This window comes from Garra rufa, chromosome 8, assembly GCF_049309525.1.
Source record: "Garra rufa chromosome 8, GarRuf1.0, whole genome shotgun sequence".
Classification (NCBI taxonomy): Eukaryota; Metazoa; Chordata; class Actinopteri; order Cypriniformes; family Cyprinidae; genus Garra; species Garra rufa.
Genome location: NC_133368.1, coordinates 34,708,239 through 34,729,704, shown reverse-complemented (window position 1 = coordinate 34,729,704; position 21,466 = coordinate 34,708,239). Strand labels below are relative to the sequence as shown.

General features: G+C 37.4%; 1 protein-coding gene across 1 annotated transcript in view; it reads left to right on the top strand.

The window, feature by feature from the left end:
• The window catches only part of lrp1bb (low density lipoprotein receptor-related protein 1Bb), a 414,599-nt gene that overhangs the window by 333,819 nt on the left and 59,314 nt on the right, over nt 1-21,466 (top strand). The window contains exons 49-56 of the mRNA XM_073845088.1: nt 1,121-1,240; nt 1,657-1,785; nt 2,126-2,248; nt 4,629-4,769; nt 5,172-5,359; nt 7,616-7,799; nt 7,913-7,998; nt 15,403-15,525. Coding sequence (XP_073701189.1) covers nt 1,121-1,240; nt 1,657-1,785; nt 2,126-2,248; nt 4,629-4,769; nt 5,172-5,359; nt 7,616-7,799; nt 7,913-7,998; nt 15,403-15,525 — 1,094 coding nt within the window. The remainder of the gene's footprint in view (nt 1-1,120; nt 1,241-1,656; nt 1,786-2,125; nt 2,249-4,628; nt 4,770-5,171; nt 5,360-7,615; nt 7,800-7,912; nt 7,999-15,402; nt 15,526-21,466) is intronic.

Below are 21,466 nucleotides of genomic sequence, written 5' to 3'. Positions count from 1 at the left end.
GGATGCATTTAGAGCTGGGGGGTGAAAACTTTTGAATTTGAAGATCAGAGTAATTTTAACATATTTTGTCTTCTGGAAACATGTAAAATCTTCAGTAGCTTCTGAAGGGCAGTACTAAATGAAAAAAAAAAGTGATATTTAGGCAAAATAAGAAAAAATGTACACACCTTCATTCTGTTTAAAAGTTTACACCTCTGGCTCTTAATGCATCGTTACACAAAATACACAAAAACCAAAGAATTTGTGGGATTTTTCTGAAGAACAGCAGGTAGTTTACTGTTTGGGACAAACAAGAGACTCATGAACAGCTCTCACTACACAAAAAAAAAAAAATATTATTCAGCAACAACACAGTATTAAGAATCAAGGGGATGTAAATTTTGACTGGGGTCATTTTTATAAATTCAACTACTATTTTCTCTTGTGGCCTATATGTAAACATATTTTTATGTGAAATATCTTTTTCAGGTCAGTACTAAATAAAATATAGCAAGCATTTTGTATGATCTCTCTTATTTTGGTAAAATATTCAGAATTAATTTAGAATTATTCAAAACAATTTAGAATTATTTAATAAATAGAACATTCTAAAGAATAGCATTTATTTGAAATACATTTTTATTAATAGATAACATCAATTTATTTCAATTTATTTATTTATGTAAATCCATATAACCTGAAATAACGTTCGGTCAACTTTTAGAAGCATAAATGGCATAAAAATCATTTTCATAGGGTAAAGCTGTTGCTCAACATAAAGAACACAAATAGATGTGTCTGCTAGTTCAATACATTTGAGATGAATGACAGGATAAAAGTGTCATTACACAACAAAAAAATGCAGAAAACACAATTATTCTGCTTTATTGCTTCTTCGTGTAAAAGCCGCCCTGACAAAGACTGATGTAGTTACGGCAAAGGGGTTGTAGAGTGTTTTGTTGCCGCAGTTTTTAGAGAACACAAGTAATATAAGTGTAATCTAGAGGTCTGCAGCCAAGTCTGCTGAATTTAGAAATAAAGAAACCATCTCTAAAAGCATTCGGCTAGAGATGAGTCCTAAATTGTGGATGTCATTTTCTAAGCACTGTTATTTGTGGCTCTCAACCTCCTTTGTTGATAGACTCCTCCTGTCTGTGGAACCAGTTTGCTTGTTCGAAGAACAAGTGCATAGCGAAGCAGTGGCTCTGCGATGGCGAAGACGACTGCGGAGACGGAGTGGACGAGAGCGTGGATCTCTGTGGTACGCTTGTGGCTCTCCTTCCATTCTGTGTGACTGTAAAAGCCAGCATTTTGAATGACTTCAGTTTGTACACAGGCGAAATACAATGCAACTATTATAAATTGGCCAATTATGAAAATGCAATCATGGTTTAATATATTAGTAAATATTTGTAGTAAACAAACGTTTGATTGGATTGTAATGAAATGTCAGTGAGATAATGATATTGCTATGTTGCTAATAACGGCAAATGCAATTAAACACATTAAATGCTTTTCAGAATTTGATAAGCAACACTGAACATTCGAATGTTTGCTGTGCATTTTTTAAAAAGCTTTTAAGCATTACTACGTGATTTCTCAACATTCAGGTTGGCTGTAATTTATAATCAATAGCCCTGAGCAACAACTAATGGCAAATTACTAACTATTCTCCAGGCTTGGTGACCTGTGCCCCAGGGTTATTCAGTTGTCCAGGCTCGTATGCATGTGTCCCCAAGCGCTGGTTATGTGATGGGGAGAGAGACTGTCCCGATGGCAGCGATGAGCTCGCAGCGGCCGGCTGTGGTAAATATCCCCATTGATCTGTTTGAAATGTCTTCTGCATGTCGATGTGTTATCGATGAAAGCTCCCTTCAGGTGTTGTTCTAGCAGTGATGTCGGCCATTCATTATAATTGGCTATTTGATACGTGCTCAGGTCAGGATTTAAAAACTCAATGACTTCCAAAGAATAAGATTTTCCTAACCACAGGCACTTCATTAGTGATGCGTTTTGGAACATGTTAGGCTGCAGGCTGTGATAGAGATAGATTTGGCAGGTATGACTAGCACCCCAAGGTAAAAAAAAAAAAAAAAAGTCTTAGAGAGAATTAATTAAGCTCAAGGTCCTGATGTTTACCCCGCAGCTCCAAATAACACATGTGATGAGAATTCCTTCAGATGCCTCAACAAAGGCTGCATTCCAAAACGCTTTGTTTGTGACCATGATGACGACTGCGGAGATGGTTCGGATGAATCGGTTGATTGTGGTAGGCATCTTTCTTGAAATCTGTCTGAGTTAATATTGTTTATATTTGTTTGCTGTTTCTATATTCTATATTTCTATATATTTTGAGACTTAGACTTTGAATAAGCAACAAAATGAAAAGCGGAGTTATTGAGAAATGTGTTCTTTATATCTTTGGTCATGATAATTACCAGCTCACCTAAAAAAAAATGAAAATTCTGTCATTAATTAACCCACATGCCGTTCCGAACCCGTAAGACCTTCGGAACACAAATTAGGATACTTTCGATGAAATCCAAGAGCTTTCTAACCCTGCATAGACAGCAGCACAGCTACCATATTCAAGGACCAGAAAGGTAGTAAGGAGATCGTTAAAATAGTCCATGTGACATCAGTGGTTCAACCGTAATGTTATGAAGCTACAGGAATATATTTTGTGCACAAAGAAAACAAAAATAACAACTTTATTCGACAATGTCTTCTCTTCCGCGTCTCCGCCGCCCATTCACAAGAGTACCACAACATAGTTCATTGTCTGTTATATTCTAGTGTGAAAAATTGCAATGTTTACGAAGATGTTTTATGTACATGTTTGCATGCATCTTCCTCTACTTATAAACAAAGCACAGCACATCCAGGTTCTACATCAGAACGCCAGCTCAATTTTAAAAATAATTGGAGCACAGTCAAAAATTTAGGAGCACCTTCTAATCAACAACCAAAAAATCTCATCAAAAATTTGCCTTTCCTTTACAAGATTTACAGGGGAATTTTGTTGTTACCTTTATAATGGCATTTTTTTTATTAAAAGTATGTCATCTTTTGTCAAAATTAAAAAAAGAAAAGAAATTCTAATTAAAACAAAAGAATAAGAGCAAGTGGAATAAGAAGAATAAGTTACCAATCAAATGAAACCAGCGAATCATTGACTTACTAGATTCTTTTTAAACAGCAAGTTCATTCATTAAAGAAACACGGCTGTGTTTGAACGGAGATGCGCTGCGGCTCAGTTGTGACTTTGTTTCAAACAATTTTCGATGACGAAATAGAGCAAAATCAGGAAATAGTGTTATAGTCAGACAATGTTAGTCACTTAATATTAATTTGTTTATTGAACTGTTGTATTAAATCACCACATTTGCAAACTCCCTTAAAAATCATTAATAGCTGTCACACATCTTAGTTCATTGCGATCTCACAAAGTTCCATTACAATTAACGACGCTCTCTACACTGCACAGTGAATCCCTTATTTACAGTCTCTCTACACTTTGTTTATAAAAGGATTCGTGAGATATGTCTGATACATTGCTCAATGTTGCAAAAACACGTAGAAATCTAGAAACGTAGAAATATGCTGATCATGTCAGTCGCACTGGTGCACATAAATATTTTTTCATAGTCGCACGCAGTGGCTTTTAGTCGCAAATGCGACATAAGAGTGAGTGATTTATGAGAGACTTTTCATTTTTGGGTGAACTGTCCCTTTAAGGAATTTGTGAAAGCTAATTTTATTTATAAAGTAAACTGAATACCACAAAATCAACATTGAAATAGTAAAAATGGGCAGTATTTAAATGCAAAAAGTGAGGCATTTCTCAGTTAATTAAAGCTCTACAGCGAGCCTTAGGCTGCTCTGAGCTCATATTATTTGTACTATACATTCCTAATTAAGAAGAACAGTTTCAACAATAGTCAGTACTTCACTTATTGGAGTTTTCTAAAAATGTTTTAGAACTATTTTTGTTTTACCTAAAGTGGAAACATCTGTGGGCTTTTTGAAGGAAACTTGGGCTCTGGTCCTCACAACATGAAAGGACAGCCTCTCCACAGGACATCATCCATGTTCATACACCCTCACAATTTATTGCACTAGAAATTATTGAACTGAGGTTAAATATGAAATAGAATGTCTGGAAATTATTCATAACAAAAGAGATTCAAAGAGACCATCTCATTAATTCCTGGAAAGACTAACCCAAGACATCTGAAGATTATTATTGAAAAGCAACATCACATACCTTTGTTGTTTCGTATTCATCTTCAAAGTTTACATAGTTCATCCAAAAATGTACATTCTGTCCTTTACTTTTTTCTTTCTTTGAGAAACAAATGTAATTTAATTTTCAGAATGTGAATGGAAGTGAATCACATTTCCGACAAGTGGACAACCTTTTATACTACTTTTATGGTGCTTTTTACTTGGAGCTTGATGGTATAAATTGCTGAACACTTTAATTGTAAAAAGAGCAGCTTGGACATTCCACTAAATATCTGCTTTTGTGTCCCACAGAAGAAAAAGTAAACTCATTTTAAAATGATTTTTGTGTGAGCTATCCCTTTAAGATATCTTTATGGTCGCAGAACGTGTCACTATGTTGACAGTCCTCACTCTTTACGCAGTGTACCGCTCATGTGGGCCGGATGAGTTCCGCTGTGCTGACGGCCGATGCCTGCTCAGCGCCCAGTGGGAGTGTGATGGTTACCCAGACTGCCCTGACCACTCTGATGAGCTGCCCCTCAACCTCAAATGCCTGGCTGCCGGTAATGGCCCAACAGAGCTATGCCTGAAATTTGTTTGACTGATGGATGTGGGGCTTACTGAACATCTGAGGGAATACAAGTGGCCAAGTAACATCATGGATAAAAGCAGGGGGCTGAAGTGGATAACTTTGACCTGCAGGGATGGCATGTTTTCAGCTGAGCGTACCAAGCATTTATTTTAAAAAAGCCTTGTACTTACTGGCAGTTGCAGGAAGCTTGAAATAACATTTGGCTTTTGTTAAATTGCAACTTTTATGCCCTCTGGCTTTGTTAAAGCCGTCCAGTCGTTCATGCTTTGTGCAAAAGCATTTTTACATTTTCAGATTGTCTGTATTGTTTGTATTGCTTTGTACTATTCTTCAATTTGTTTCCTTTGTTTTTACTTTCCTGCTACATTTCCAGAGAGCTTATGCAACAGTTCCTTTTTCATGTGCTCGAATGGCCGCTGTATATCTGAGAAGAGCTTATGTGACCGGAAAGATGACTGCGGAGATCGCTCAGATGAGAAAAACTGTAATGTCAACGAATGTCTCAACCGTCGTGTCAGCGGCTGTACGCAGGATTGCCAAGACTTACCAGTCGGATATAAGGTTGGTCACAGTATATTTATACATTGTATATTAAGCTGTCATTTTAAATCATTACTATAAAGTGATTAATTGTAAAGAAAATAATTATTAAAATAATTTGTATATTGTACATTTAAGTTTTAACATGTTAAACGACATATTCTTAATTAACAAGTTGCTGTGGTTGGTGTTGTTACATATCAAAGATTTACATGTCTTTCAGAATATATTGTTTTTTGTTTATATTTATAAGATTTTTTTGTTTACTTTAAATGGCTATTCAATGTCATAGTTGAATTGCTGTCATGCATTTCCTCACAAGGTATTTGTACAGCATCAATTATATCATTGCAGTTATTTTTGGACATTAAATTACATTAATTATAATAAAAAAAAATTAGATTTTTATTGTTTTTTAAAGAAGTCTATTCTGCTCACCAAGTCTGCATTTATTTGATCCAAAGTACAGCAACGTAATATTGTGAAATATTTTTGCTTTTTAAAACAATTGCTTTCTGTATGATTCTATTTTAAAATGTAATTTATTCCTGTGATCAAAGCTACATTTTCAGCAGCATTACTCCAGTCTTCCCTTCTATTAATCATTCTAATATGCTGATTTGCTGTTCAAGAAACATTATTATTATTATCAATATTTAAAACAGTTGAGTACATTTTCTTCAGGATTCTTTGATGAATAGAAAGATCCAAAGATCATCATTTATCTAAAATATAAAAGCTTTAGTAAAATAATACACTATACCATTCAAAACTTGAAGTCAGCTTGGAGAAGAAATTATAAAAATTAATACTTTTATTTAGCAAGGGTGCTTTAAATTGATCAAAAGTGATGATAAAGACATTTGTAATGTTACAAAATATTTCTATTTCAGATGAATGCTATTCTTTTGAACTTTTGATTAATCAGAGAAACCTGAAATAAATCTACTCAGCTATTTTTAACATAATAATAAGAAATGTTTTTGAGCAGCAAATCAGAATATTAGAATGGTTTCTGAAGTATCATGTGACTGGAGTATTGATGCTAAAAATTCAGCAATGAAATCAGAGGAATAAATTATATTTTCAAATATATTCAAATAGAAAAGAGTTATTTTAAATAATAAAAAATAGTACTGTTTTTGCCATACTTTGAAACAAATAAATGCAGGCTTGGTGAACTTTAAAAAAACATTAAAAATCTTACTGTTCAAAAACTTTTGACTGGTAGTGTATTCATGCAAAAGTAAAACAATTACAAATTGTAAAATACACATGTATATCTTGTGAATACTTAAAAGTTTTAAAATCTTCTAAAATCAATTTAGCTCTGTTTTAAAATCATTCATTCTTGTCCTATTTCACGTGACTTTTATGTTTTGCACAAATGTGTCTGATAAATTGCTTTCAGGAACCTACTGTGTTTTTGTTTTTGTATCATCTTTTCACTGAATTACTTTGCCAAACATTTAACAAACAAAGTAAAAAGCCATAGGAATGATTTGTCCCAGTTTTGCTTCATTGGTACATAATTGACATACTCAGATCAAGTTTAAACAGAGAATTGTGCCTTTGGGGGTTTTCTAGAGGTGTGCCTTAAGGTACAGTAGGAGATTTTTGAGCCAATTCTCTCGAGTTACAAACACTTCTGCAGTGTTTCTGATTGCCAAACTAGGTGTCAGGAGTGCAATGTTCACATGACCTCTGATCATCAGAGGTGTTTGTAGGCAATGTCATTTCCTGGCTGATTTCTAGCCAGTCACCCTAAAAGTCGATAAAGACATCACAGATACTGTAGGTACTGTAGTTGAGTCAAATCCTATAGGTGAAGAATCAACACCTACAGGATTTGACAATCTGACCTCATTCACTGTGGTATAAATGAAGGGATTTTGAGAAATGCCAGGTTACAAAATGAGCAAAGAACAACAGTAACAGATTTGAAAAATTTGAAAATGCATAACATGAAAGTTTGTGACTCATCATTCATCAAATCACATGGATTTGTATAGAAAAGAGCACTGTGAACCTTTTTGCCTAAAATCCCCTTTAGTTTTTTTAAGCGATACAGGTTTGGAGCGACATGCAAATGACCTCGAATGATGGCACAATTTTCATTTTTAAGTATTATCAATACAAGTTTTTAAAATGGCACTGAAATTAAGTGGAATTTTGCAAAGTGGTCCCAGCTGAGAGGTTTCTATTTTTATTAATAGCAGTTTCCTGGTTTTGAATCAAAACATCTCTATTATAATTTTTTCACCAATGTGAATCTAGTGTAAGTGCTGGCCGGGATTTCATCTGAAGAATGATGGGAAAACATGCGTTGACATTGATGAATGCTCCACCACACTGCCCTGCAGCCAGAACTGCACCAACACTTATGGTTCCTTCAAGTGTTTTTGTGTAGACGGCTATGAAGCTTCCAGAAAAGACCCCAACAGCTGCAAGTCTCTTTCAGGTAAATATCATTTAGAAAATTCCCACAGAATGTGTTTCTTGATAGTTTCAGGCTTTGGTAACTTGACAGTTGTCCAGTGTCATCACATCAAGTCACCTTTTTATTCCTCCCAGCTGAGGAACCCTTTCTTATACTTGCTGATCTTCATGAAATCAGAAAATTAAGTGTCGATGGATCCAATTACACTCTCCTGAAACAGGTAAAGCTCTACGTCAACTGTTTTCTAATTACATTCTCTCTTTTTTTTTGTTTATTTTCATATCGCACTTTATTGAAAGGCTGCCTATGTAATCTGCCGAGCTGAGACTGCTGTACTGCTACATGAAATTGTTATTGGACTTCAGAGACCAGATCATAAGATAGAACTGCTGTGTTTGTAAAAGCCTAATGGAGGACCAATTAAGCTGTGGTGACATGACCGTGATAACAACGCTGTGCCTATTGTCTCCTATGCCCTTTGAAAACACTAATTGAAGTCATTAAGTTGTGTCCCGGCTTGGTGGAGCTTCACTTGAAAGAATTAAAAACACTCCTTCTGTTGCTGGTCTTAAAACCCTGTTGAAAAAAAACAGCATATGCTGGTCCTGAGCAGGAGCTAGTTGCTTAGGACCAGCTTAAACCAGCTCAAACCAGCTGCCATGCTTCAAAACATATCTAACCAGAATATGCAGTTTTTTTTCAACAGGGAAGTGAGACGTATTGTATACATTTTATTTCGTTTGATGTCAGTTTTTATATAAGCAAAATCAATTTTGAGTTAACAATTAACATTAATAAATCAAAATTTGACATTTGTGACCCTGGACCACAAAACCAGTATTAAGTAGCACAGGTATATTTGTAGCAATAGCCAGAAATACATTGTATGGGTCAAAATGATCATTTTTTTTCTTTTATGCCAAAAATCATTTGGATATTAAGTAAAGATCATGTTCCATGAAGATATTTTGTGATTTTCCAACTGTAAATATATCAAAACTTAATTTCTGATTAGTAATATGCATTGCCAATTACTTTATTTGGAAAACTTTAAAGGCGATTTTCTCAGTGTTTCGATTTTATTGTACCCTCAGATTCCAGATTTTCAAATAGTTGTATCTCAGCCAAATATTGTCATATACTCACAAACCAAACGTCAACTGTAAGCTTATTTATTCAGCTTTCATGTGATTTATAAATCTCATTTTCGAAAAATCGACACTTATGACATTGACACTTATATCTTTTTAACATTAAATATTATACATATTCTGACAGAATTGTCAGCAGATTATGAATTATTTCTATATTCTAATCCCTCAAACTACTCAAACTTTCATCATTGCAAATTTGAATAGCAAAGTTTTGGTCAGCTTTACCCAGGTTTGCAACACATGCAAGAGTATCAGAAAATATCATAATAATTCATTAAGAGTACTTACAGCTGTTAAAGGAATAGTTAACCCAAAAATTAATTCATCGGGACAAATTTGGAGAAATTTAGCATTACATCACTTGCTCACCAATGGATACTCTGCAGTGAATGGGTGCCGTCGGAATTAGAGTCCAAATAGCTGATAAAAGCATTACACACGTAATTCACACGACTCCAGTCCATCAGTTAACATCTTGCATAAATCTGTGTGTTTATAAGAAACAAATTCTTCATTAAGACGTTAGTGAAGATGTCATCTCATCTGAATCAGGAGAAAAATATACACTTTTAAAATATCCACTTTGGTTGACCAAAGTCTGTTACAAATTTTCGCCTTTAATTTGAGGTTCTACATCACAGACAGTGCTTTGTTTGCAAAGATGAAAAGTAATTTTTTGGCTCACATTATGAATGGCTCTATGGCATGTCATTCTGACTTTATACGTAACCGCCACTTCTGATTGGCCTAATGTAGCAAGTTGAGTTTCCCTGTGCTATTATCCACAGCTGGTGTCATTAGAGGCCTATAGTCATTACCATCAAAATGATGATTCTTAGTGAAATGTGAGTTTCCTCAATTCTGCGCTCATTACATTATTCATACCAATTGAGGCTGTCATCCAGGGGAATGTCTATAGGGCTCTCAGAAAACTCTCCCCTTTATGGAGTAGTCTCATCAGCAATCATTCAATTTCATTTATTCCATTTTGTTTAATAAGAATGAAGAAAAGAAAGCTTTTGCACTTAAATATGAGTGGCCCCTGTGGCCTCTTTCTGACAACGGAAGTCTTTGTTGACCTCATACCAGCATGGTGCATGATCTCGTTTGCTCTGTGGAATGCTAGTTAGCTATTTATCGAGCCACCATACAGTATCCGTAATTAAATCATTGCGTGTCCCTTCGGTTTGAAGCATAGCCAGTGCAGTAAGAGAAAATGTAGTCACCTGGTCATTAGAAACCCACTTTTATCACCCTGAATGGGTTTATTTTGCAGTAATGACTGGCTGACTGTACATTATCCTGCTCATTATTTATCATCTAAGTTCTGCAAGGGAAAAATAGTGTGTTACATCATAGACAGAAACCCGAGAGGAACAAGATGAACTCTGCAGCAATATTGCTGTATTAATTTATAGCCTATACTATTGCAAATTTGCAGTTCATATTACTTTTTACGAGCTAGTTAACTAACAAATTTGGTTATAATGTAACATATTTGCTGTCGTACAGCTCTTTTCGTCTATTAATGGTGCATTTCCTTCCAAATGATTTTTACTGCGCTAACTGTGCTAAATTGATCAAAAGTTTCAGTAGGGTTTTACACTGTTAAAAAAAATATATATTTTTTTTAATTCTGTTCTTTTGAATTGTTTATTCAAAAGTATAGAAACATGAGGGGAAAATATATATAATATTATATATATATAATTTTTCATGTTTTGTTATGTTGCAACCTTATGTTAAACTGCCTTAAATTACTTTTTTCCACATCAATCTACACCCCATACACCATAATGACAAAGCAAAATGTTTTTAACATCTTTGCAAATTTATTAAAAATAAAAAAACTTCAATGATTCCGATGCATAAGTATTCAAACCCTTATCTGGGACAGTTGAAATTGAGCATTCATATTGCTTGTAGATGTTACTGTACTTTGAGTGAAGTTAACCTGTGGCAAATTCAATTGAATGGGTATGGTTTGGAAAGGCACACACTTAATAAAAGGTCCAACAGCTGAAAATGCATATCAGAGCAAAAACCAAGCCCTGAAGTAAAAAAAAAAAAAAAAACCCTGTAGAGCTCAGAAACAGGATTGTATCAAGCCACACATCTGAGGAAGAGTTCAGAAAAAATTCTGCTGCATTGAAGGTTCCCAGAAGCATGTAGTTTTTGTTGCCATTAATGGAAGTTTGAAAAAAAAACAGGACTCTTTCTAGAGATGGCCTCCTGGCCAAACTGAGCAAGTGATGGAGAAGGGATTTGGTTAGAGTGGTGTCAAAGAAATTGATAGTTGAGCTCCATTATATTATGTGGAGACAGGAGAAACCTACAGAAGAACAAACATCACTGTAACACTCCACCGATCTGGGCTTTATGGCTGTGTGGCAAGACTCAATCCTCTCTAGAGCCCTGCATTTGAGCCCGAGCCCGTCGGGGCCCGACTTTTTTTTGCCCCTAGGGCCGGGCTTCGGGCCAATTTTCACGTCATAACTTGCACGCATATCGGGCTTCGGGCCTGCTTTAGAAAAAAAATAAAAAGTTTAATGAGATTTAATGCGTGCGTCCCCGGAAGCGCCAGTGATGCCTAACTCGCGCATAGTAGAGTATGAGCGGAGCGCGGAGTGGAGCGGTGTGATTTTGAATGGAGGAAAGAGCGGATTTTTTTAAAAGTCGGAGCGTCATGATTTTCACTCTCTTCAAGAGCGCTGCGCTCCACCACCGCTCCATCATGAGTACAATTCATGCCAATGGTCCATAATATAACTGCACATTAAGCAGGAAATCATATGTTAAACATGTTCAGCTTGATAGAGATGGATCACTCAAATCAGAAATAGTGTGATCTGTAGGTAAAATAACTGACGAAAACGTATTATTTTCATTACAAACTTTGCACTGGATAAAGCAGCAATACTCTTTTAATGCTGACAATTATCAGCTGTGGTCGCTGGTCGGAACAAATATTGCACACTATGTTTGAAAATCTCCTGTTATTTTATTATATTTTATGAACAGGACTGTTACATTTCACACATACTTATTTATTTATTTATTTTTTGACGCGGAGCGGTGTTTCTGATATCAGTGAGCGAGGAGTGGAGCTGGAGCAGAGCGATTATTAAATGCAAGGAGCGCGGGGGGAAATTGTTGCCGCTCCACTCCGCTTACATACTCTGCGCAGCACAGAGATTTTCAGCCACGTGGTAAAGTTGTGTTTTTGAAGTTTTCTATATTATTATTAATTCTTTATATATTTGTTCATTATTCGTTTACTTTACCACTGCGACTTTGTATGTTCCGGTTTTGCGCAGCAGAGCTGCCTGCCCAGTTTGAAATGCCTTTGTTCTGAGATGGTGATAATAAACTTTAAATCTAACATTGTGATATATTGATGTTTGTTTTATATCTGTGGATTGCATTGTAGACTAGTCAAGTGTTGATTTGATATATAGGTTAAATTGAGTAAACTCACTGTGGACCACATACCGCTTGGATATCGATGTCACTTAAAAAACTAAAACTTACATTTAAAAAACAAACAAACAAACAAACAAAAAACTCCAAACATTTCTCTAAATTGTTCTGATAAAAAAACCAAAACGAAAAAACATAAACTTTCTATTAAATACGAATCTGGTCTATTTTAATGGCTGTAACAGTATAAGCTGTTTGGCGGAAAAAAAGACGGGCTTCGGGTCGGACTCGGGCCAAAATTTTTGATAAGCTGTCGGACACGGGCCGGGCTACAGCCTGTGCGTTTCGGGCCAGGGCCGGGCTAGGGCTTAGATTTAAGGCCCGTGCAGGGCTCTAATCCTCTCCTCAGTGAGTCACATGAAAACCCAATTGGAATTTGCAAAAAACCTGCAAAAAAAAAAATTGTATTTAAGAATTTGTGACAGTTCTGTTTTTGCTTTGTCATTTTGGTGTATCAAGTGTAGATTGATATGGAAAAAGTCATTTAAAGGAACCGTATGTAGGATTGTGGCCAAAACTGGTACTGCAGTCACTTTCAAAATACTGTAGAACGGTGTATCCCCTCCCCATCCTCCCTGACTCGAGGTTGCCAGCTAAGCTGCAGGATCCAGCAGGAACGTAGGCTGCTACAAGGAGCATCCAATGGCAAGTGACGAGTCCTACACAGTATTTTTTTTTTCTTCTGTTAATTTTATTATGTTTATGCTTCACAAGAGATGTTTTGCGAAGTAATTATGTATCGCAAAAATTTAGTAATGGCGATTAGCCAAATATTTTGTAAGATGTACTGTAATACCACAGTTCAGTCGGAACATAGATTGTTTTCATACCCTGCTAGTGGTGCGATATAAAGCTTTTTATGAACGCATTTAGCACGGGCGACCGTGGAAAATCCACTGTGTATGGAAGCAAAGTTAGCCGAACATAGATGAATCTTACCTGTCCAGGAGAAAATTAGCAACGTTGGCGTCTGTCTTCAAATTCTTCTCCGTTTTCAGCCGTCTCCATCTTTCAAAGGCATCTCCTATACAAATCCCTGTTTTATTTCGGACTTTGTCACGACGTATTTCGGATTCATAACGAGGTCTTTTAGGTTTCGTAACATTATACATGTTTTATCCGACATGTTCGTAGCTGCAGCTGTAACTAGAGCAGAGCTGGCAACCCGGATGACGAAACTCTACTGACTTCGTGATTAGTAGATAGCTGGAGGGTGGAGCCTCAGACCAAAACACAAAATGACAACAATAACATCAGTTGTGGGCTGCAACTTTCACTTTTAAATGACTGTATCCTAGCCGGACCACTGTTGTCAGTGATATAAGTATTTGAAATGAACATGATTTCTTAATGTCTAGTGACATGTCAGGGCCATTTTATGATTAACTGAAATAAATTTCTTACATACGGTTCCTTTAAAGCAGTTTAACATTAGGCAGCAACATAAAAAAGAAAAAAAGAAGGGGTATGAATACTTTTGCATGGTACTGTATATATCATTATTTCCCTAAAAATATTAAGCAGCACAACTGTTTTCAACATTGATTTAAAAAAAGGTGTAGACAGTATAGAATGATTTTTTTTTCTTTGGGGAATTTGAAAAATTCAGTTTTGCCATCACAGGAATAAATAACATTTAAAATGAAAATATTCAAACAGAAAAAGGTATTTTAAATTGTAATAATATTTTACATTATTACTGTTTTTTTTACTGCGTTAACTGTGCTAAATTGAGCAAATTTCAGTAGAGCTTTGCATTGTTAAAAAAAGATTTATTTAAAAAACAAAAAAGCAAAATGCAATAAATTATATACTGTATCATTATTTTCCCAAAAATATTAGGCAGCACAACTGCTTTCAACATTGATTAAAGTAATATGGAAACCTGAAGACTGGAGTAATGGCTGCCATTCAATTTGACTGGAGTAATGAAATTCAGTTTTGACATCATGAATTACATTTTTTTTAATGTTCAAATAGAAAACAGGTATTTTAAATTGTAATAATATTTCACTTTTTTTTTTTTTTTTTTTTTTTTTTTTTTTGATGAATGCAGGCTTAGTGAGCATAAGAGACTTCTTTCAAAAACATTGAGAAATCTTCCTAAACCTTTGAACAGTAATGTAGACTCAACACTGTAACTTCTATTTATAAGTTGATCATTTTAATAGATATTTTTTTATTTTAATTAAGCCCATTTTTACAGGTAGAATCTAAACTTTTTTTCAAGATGTAATAATTATAGACAATGTTTCCTCTGTAGCTTACTGCCGAACTATAAATGATCATGACCTATAGATCTCTCTTTTATGTTCAAACTGATGTCACATAAAACTTGTTTGTGGCCTTTAGATAAGCCTGGAGGTTATTGCCAGAAGATAAGGCTAAAGGTTATTTTGGGCCCCACAGTGCTGATGATCTGATGTGGGTATCAGAACTTTTTTTTTCATCTGTCATCATGCCCGTCGCCCAACTTTAGCAGCCGTGGTGAATTGGGCAAAGGCGGGGGGCTAGTGAGCGGTACACTGAGTGACAGCGGCCTGACTTGAACATGACAGTAACGAATGTACCCTCAGCGTTCCCTCTGAAGGCTCTCTGAACTGCTTCCCTGGATTCCGAAGCCAGCATCCACGTGCATCCATTGCACGCTGTGTCCTCTTCCAAAAATCAATACGACGAAGAGACATCAAAAGAAATGTTTTCTCTGTATGTTTCATGTCTGTAGTACATCCTTGCCAGATCCTGTCGAGATAAGCGCACGCGGAAGTGGCTAATTAAGCCCTCCAGCTAATTGAATAGCAGAACAAGGCGTAACATCTCATTCTTTTTTGTTCTGCATAGTTGATCTATGCGTGCTGACTGCAGCCTTTACCCAGCTAATACATCACGCTGACTGCGCTAACAGTCACATTTGTTGTGCAGTCCATCTCGTGCGTTTACTTAATTCACCTCTATTACCTCTATGTTGTGTTTCCTGCTCACTTCCGTAGGGCCTTAACAACATTATCAGCTTGGATTTTGACTACAAGAAGGAGTTCATTTACTGGATCGACTCCAGCAGACCCAGCGGCCGGAGGATAAACAGAATTCGCCTTAACGGCAGTGACCTCAAGGTGCGTCTGATTTCTCATTTTTCTTCATAATTATTATGGGTCTCCAAGGACTGACAACAATGCTAATAGGTCCGAACTAACCGTTATACCGCATGTTAGCAACAGGGATGCGATGAAGAGGTCTAAAGTCAACATCTGAATATGAGACATCTGTAGTCATGCAGCCATAAATATAAATGCTCATTTTAGCATTATTTCAGGGACTCATTAAGGTCACATGGTTAGCGCTTAGATGCACATCTCTGCCGTGTACCTGCTGAGCAACACTTTTCCCCATCTCATTAGCTTCATTGCAGGGGCCAAGAGCCTCATTTGGCTTCATTACACAGTGTTGCCCCCTCCTGATTTATCACCCCTGCTCAGCACAAGCTAAAGCCATTTGAAATTCATTAGCATTCGTGGGTGTAATCTTCAGGATTTTGGGAAATAGAGACAATGCAGGCTAGTACAATATGTTTAGATTGGGTAGGAGACCTTTACCCATCATTAGCTGGGGATATAATGATGCGGCTCCATTGCGGAAGAACAATTTAATTGATTATTTTATTAATTCATTATTTACTGACATGAAGACGCAGTACGTTCTTCTCCTAGTCTGTTGGAGCGATATTACAAAAACTGACTTTGACTTAATATAGTGTCTTTTCTAAGCAGTGTCTGAGGAATAGTGTTTATGACAAACTCTAGTCACTCTGCACAATAATTTTTTAATGATTGCGCTGGAAAGCAAATAAGGTATATCAGGTTCTTAAACACTCTTAGGAAAAAAGGTACAAAAGTTGTCACTGGGGCAGTAACTTTTGAAAAGGTACAAAAATGTACCAATATCATTCAATTTGTTCATCCAAAAATGAAAATTCTGTCATTAATTGTTCGCCCTCATGACATGCTGAATTCCGTAAGACCTTCATTAATCTTCAGGAACACAAATGAAGATATTATTGATGAAATTGGAGAGCTTTTTGACCCTGTACAGTAAGAAACACAACTACCACATTCGAGGGCCTGAAAGGTAACAACATTGTTAAAATAGTCCATGTGACTGCATCTCTTCTGTGTTATTCTTTGATGCACATTCATGTGCCTTTCTGGTCATGGGAACGTTTCAGTTACGTTGCTGTCTATGCAGGTTCAGAAAGCTCTCAGATTTCATCAAACATATTTTAATTTGTGTTCTGAAGATCAATGAAGAGCTTACAGGTTTGGAACAACATGAGGGTGAGTAATTAATGACAGAATTTTCATTTTTGTGTGAACTGTCCCTTTAAATGCACCCTTTAGGGGTAAGGTACAATGAAGAAAGGCTACCACCTCAGGAACAGCTTTCGGAATTTTTTTTTCTAATCAAGATTAAATTCCTCTTACCTCAATTCCAAAAGACTGTATAATGGCACTGCTACTTTTGACACAAAAATGAAAACTAAGATTTCTTCACACTACACACTCGTTTAACTTAATTTGCCATATCACGTCTCAGATCGCTTACTATCAACACTTTTTTTAAACTGTTCTTCCGTTCTAAATGTGTTGACTTTCTAGCAGCTCCCTGATTAACATACTTAGATGTTGGTAATATGAGCAAAATCTATTCCATCAATTTAAGCAGAATTATTTTAATGTGATGGCAATTTTTGCTGTGGTTGAAACATGCTTATATTAAAGATTTTGGTTGAAAATTACTTAAAGGGATAGTTCACCCAAAAAATGAAAATTACCCCATGATTTACTCATCCTAAGGCCATCCTAGGTGTATATGACTTTCTTCTTTCAGATGAATACAATCAGAGTTATATTCAAAAATGTCCTGGTTATTCCCAGATTTAATAATGAATGGTAGTCGAGATTTTGAAGCACAATAAAGTGCATCCATTAATAAAGGCCTTCTGAAGTGAATTGTTGCATTTGTGTAAAAAAAATTATACATATTTAAAACTTTATGAATCGTAATCTCTAGCTTCTGCTAACTGACGTACGTGCGTTTACGATAGATTGAGTTTGAGCAGATGACGTAGGATGCAGGCATAGCGTTAAGCTCTGGTGAGACTATTGTAGTCTCGTAAAAACCAAGTTTTGTTTACAGCAAATGTAAACCAGTCTCCTCTTGGCTTATATCTAAATCCTCTGACATTTTTCTTCACCAGTGTTTTGTTTTGCTGCGCTTACACTCTAGTCTACGTCATCTGCTGGAATAATCTCTCGTGAATGCAAGTGCAACAGTTAGCAGAAGTTTATAAAGTTTTAAATATGGATATTTTTCTTACACAAGCACATCGATTCACTTCAGAAGGCCTTTATTAACCCCCCAGAGCTGTGTTGAACACTTTTTATGATAAATGGGTGCACTTTACTTTACTTCAAAATCTCGACAACCATTCACATTATAAAGCTTGGAAGAGCCAGGACAATTTTTAATGTAGTTCTGATTGTATTTGTCTAAAAGGGGAAAGTCATATACACCTAATGGGGTAAATTTTATTTCTTTGTGAATTATCCCTTTAAGTAATTTTTCAACCAAAATCGTTAATATAAGTGAGTTTCAACCACACTAAAACTATACTATACCATATATTTCTCAACGTTGTTGCTTAAATGACTTCTAATTAAAGTTAGAAGATGTAAGACTATTTGATAACCAACTACTTTTCATTTAAGACAACCAATCATAGCTTTATTGATGCTTTCTGAGAATTGTTTTCTCTTGCTTACAACAAAATCAAAATACATCAATTATCTTAAATACTACTACATCAGACTTCCAATCAAATTTTCATTAATACATTTCAAAAAGCTACTTACTCTTGCTTCGAGCTAAATCAACCAGTATTTAAATCTTCTAACAGAAAAATACAATCAGTATTTAAATCTGTTTGTCTTTGAACATATTGTCATATCACCCATCCATAAAACTTGCTTTTTCGTAACGCGCTAAAGCATTATTGACATAGCAGTTGAACTTTCTGTGAAGCTGCTTTGACATGATGCATATTGTGAAAAGTGCTATACAAATAAATTTTACAAAATATAAAAAATAAATCTGTCTACCTTGAAAATCCCTCTTATTATGTTGCTGCTACATTTGAGTCCTGCTGCTATTTGCTGTTTCAACGTACTATATACGTGCTTAAAATGTACATTAGTGTACATACAGCACTATACACTTTTAAATGCATCCAAAGTTTCAGTTTATACTGTACTGTGTGTTTCCTGTAAGAAGCTCCTAGAGTCAGATGTGCTGCATTAAAGTGTTGAAGAATGAGTTTATAGCAAATCATTTATTGCAAACTCTTGGCACGATCGTTATGGATAGGGAATAGAGTTACAGATGTTTTCCGATGCTGAAGGTGTAGCCTGCATATTTATTACCACATAATCAGCATTTTCTACAGACTTCAGATCCATTATTTTGCACAATTGATAAGCGGAAGCAAGGAGCAAGTTATAAGACAGCCCCTAGCAACAAATGTTTGGATTTTGGAAACTGTGGGTTTGATCTCTGTAATGTAATGATTAACTCCTGCACTCCTCACGTTTGGCATGATGCCTCAGGCAATGCCTTTGGTGTGATTCAATGAGGGAATTTGTCTATTAATATATAATGGGCCAAAGTTGATATGCTATATGGCCTCATTAGTTAGCATGCTGAACCAGTCCATGCAACTGTCAATTATTAAGCTGATATATATTTGGCGAATACTAAAATCTATGTTGGGAATTATCATTTAGGACACATGCCATAACTAAAACCATTCATAAAAGTCTAAAAGATGATTTTGAACATCATAAACACATATATAAATTGCAGCTATTCTGAGAATCATTCATCATGTGGTTTTCAAATGTTGACATTTTCAATGAGTTAGCCTTTATTTCCACACAAGGCGATCCTTCAAATCAGAGCTTGACTAGATCACTGGAATACCAGAAGCTCTTTCTTTCCCACTCGGAATATTAATGTTTCCTCTCATCCTCTCATCCGGAGACACTTTCCTGATTGGGGAAATGTTCCTCAATCATTGACATTTCAGAGAATTTTTCAAGCTCAGCTTTGCTGAAATTACTGCTGAAGGGGCGGTCTTGTCAATTGGCACGGCTGCATACGCCCTGCCAAATAATGATGATAGAGAAGATTTCCAAACATATTGTGTCTTGCAGTGACAGCCTATGTTTGGAGTGCAAAGATTGTGTTCTATCAGTATGCAGTGTGATTTCAGGCACTACAGTTGAGGTCAAAAGTTGGAGGTGCATACATGTCACGTATCTGGTCTATCCTGTCATTATGAACTCTTGCACCACACATCATGGACTTCATTTCCCACAAGCCACTGCTCTAATCACTGCATTCACCTGCTCTCACTTTACTGATTACTGGTCACAGCTGCACCTCATCACACTGTCTGCATTTAAGCCACTCACACACACAGCCACCTTGCGAAGTATCGTTCCATATGGTCGTTATTCTAAGCGTTTCTCTCTGTGTTGGATTATCTGTGTATGACTCTGGACTGTGTACCCCGTTGACGATTCCTGCTTCCTGCCATTGCGACCATTGCCTGTCTATTGAACTGTTTCCCGGATTACCTACGTTATTCCTGTTTTCTGGTGATTATTCTGGCCTGTTGACGATTCTAAATAAATGCTGCAAATGGATCCGCACGTCTCAGTCTGACTCCTTGTGACAGAAGACTTCGCCGATACAAGGATCCAGCGGCTTTATTCGTCAGCAGAACGACCACCCAAGAATGGATCTATTAGGAGGACTGTCCAATCCAGTAAGTTTGCTCTGCTCCATTTTTCAAGATGGCCACCCCATCGAGGATTATGTGCAGAAATTCATTGCATATAGTTACCTGGCACCTTGCGATGAAACTATGCTCAAGGAATGTTTTTGGAGCGGATTGGACACTGAGATCAGCTTGAATTTACCTGAGGAAGACCCCAGTTGGACCCTCACACAGTATATAGACTTTGTTTTGCTGTTTTGTGAATCTCCATTTACTGTGGGTGAGGTAGAGCCTGTTCACAAGATGGCTGCCGCCACGCCAGAGTCTGCAAGCAAGATGGCTGCCATGCCAGAGTCTGCAAGCAAGATGGCTGCCATGCCAGAGTCTGCAAGCAAGATGGCTGCCATGCCAGAGTCTGCAAGCAAGATGGCTGCCATGCCAGAGTCTGCAAGCAAGATGGCTACCGTCAAATCAGAGTCTCCACCGCCAGAGCACCCTCCAGTGACAGCGCCGCCAGAGCGCCCTCCAGTGACAGCGCCGCCAGAGCGCCCTCCAGTGACTGCGCCGCCAGAGCGCCCTCCAGTGACCGCTCGCTCAGAGCCTGCTCTTCCAGAGTCTCCGCTGGAGACGCCCAGCCCTCCTGAATCTCCGCTGGGGTCGTCCAGTTCTCCAGAGCCCGCTCCTCAAGACAGCCTTCCAGAGACTCCGCTGGTTCCGCCCAGCCTTCCAGAGACTCCGCTGGTTCAGCCCAGCCTTCCAGAGACTCCGCTGGTTCAGCCCAGCCTTCCAGAGACTCCGCTGGTTCCGCCCAGCCTTCCAGCGACTCCGCTGGTTCCGCCCAGCCTTCCAGAGACTCCGCTGGTTCAGCCCAGCCTTCCAGAGACTCCGCTGGTTCCGCCCAGCCTTCCAGAGACTCCGCTGGTTCCGCCCAGCCTTCCAGCGACTCCGCTGGTTCAGCCCAGCCTTCCAGAGACTCCGCTGGTTCCGCCCAGCCTTCCAGCGACTCTGCTGGTTCAGCCCAGCCTTCCAGAGACTCCGCTGGTTCAGCCCAGCCTTCCAGAGACTCCGCTGGTTCCACCCAGCCTTCCAGCGACTCCGCTGGTTCCGCCCAGCCTTCCAGAGACTCCGCTGGTTCAGCCCAGCCTTCCAGAGCCTCCGCTGGTTCAGCCCAGCCTTCCAGAGCCTCCGCTGGTTCCGCCCAGCCTTCCAGAGCCTCCGCT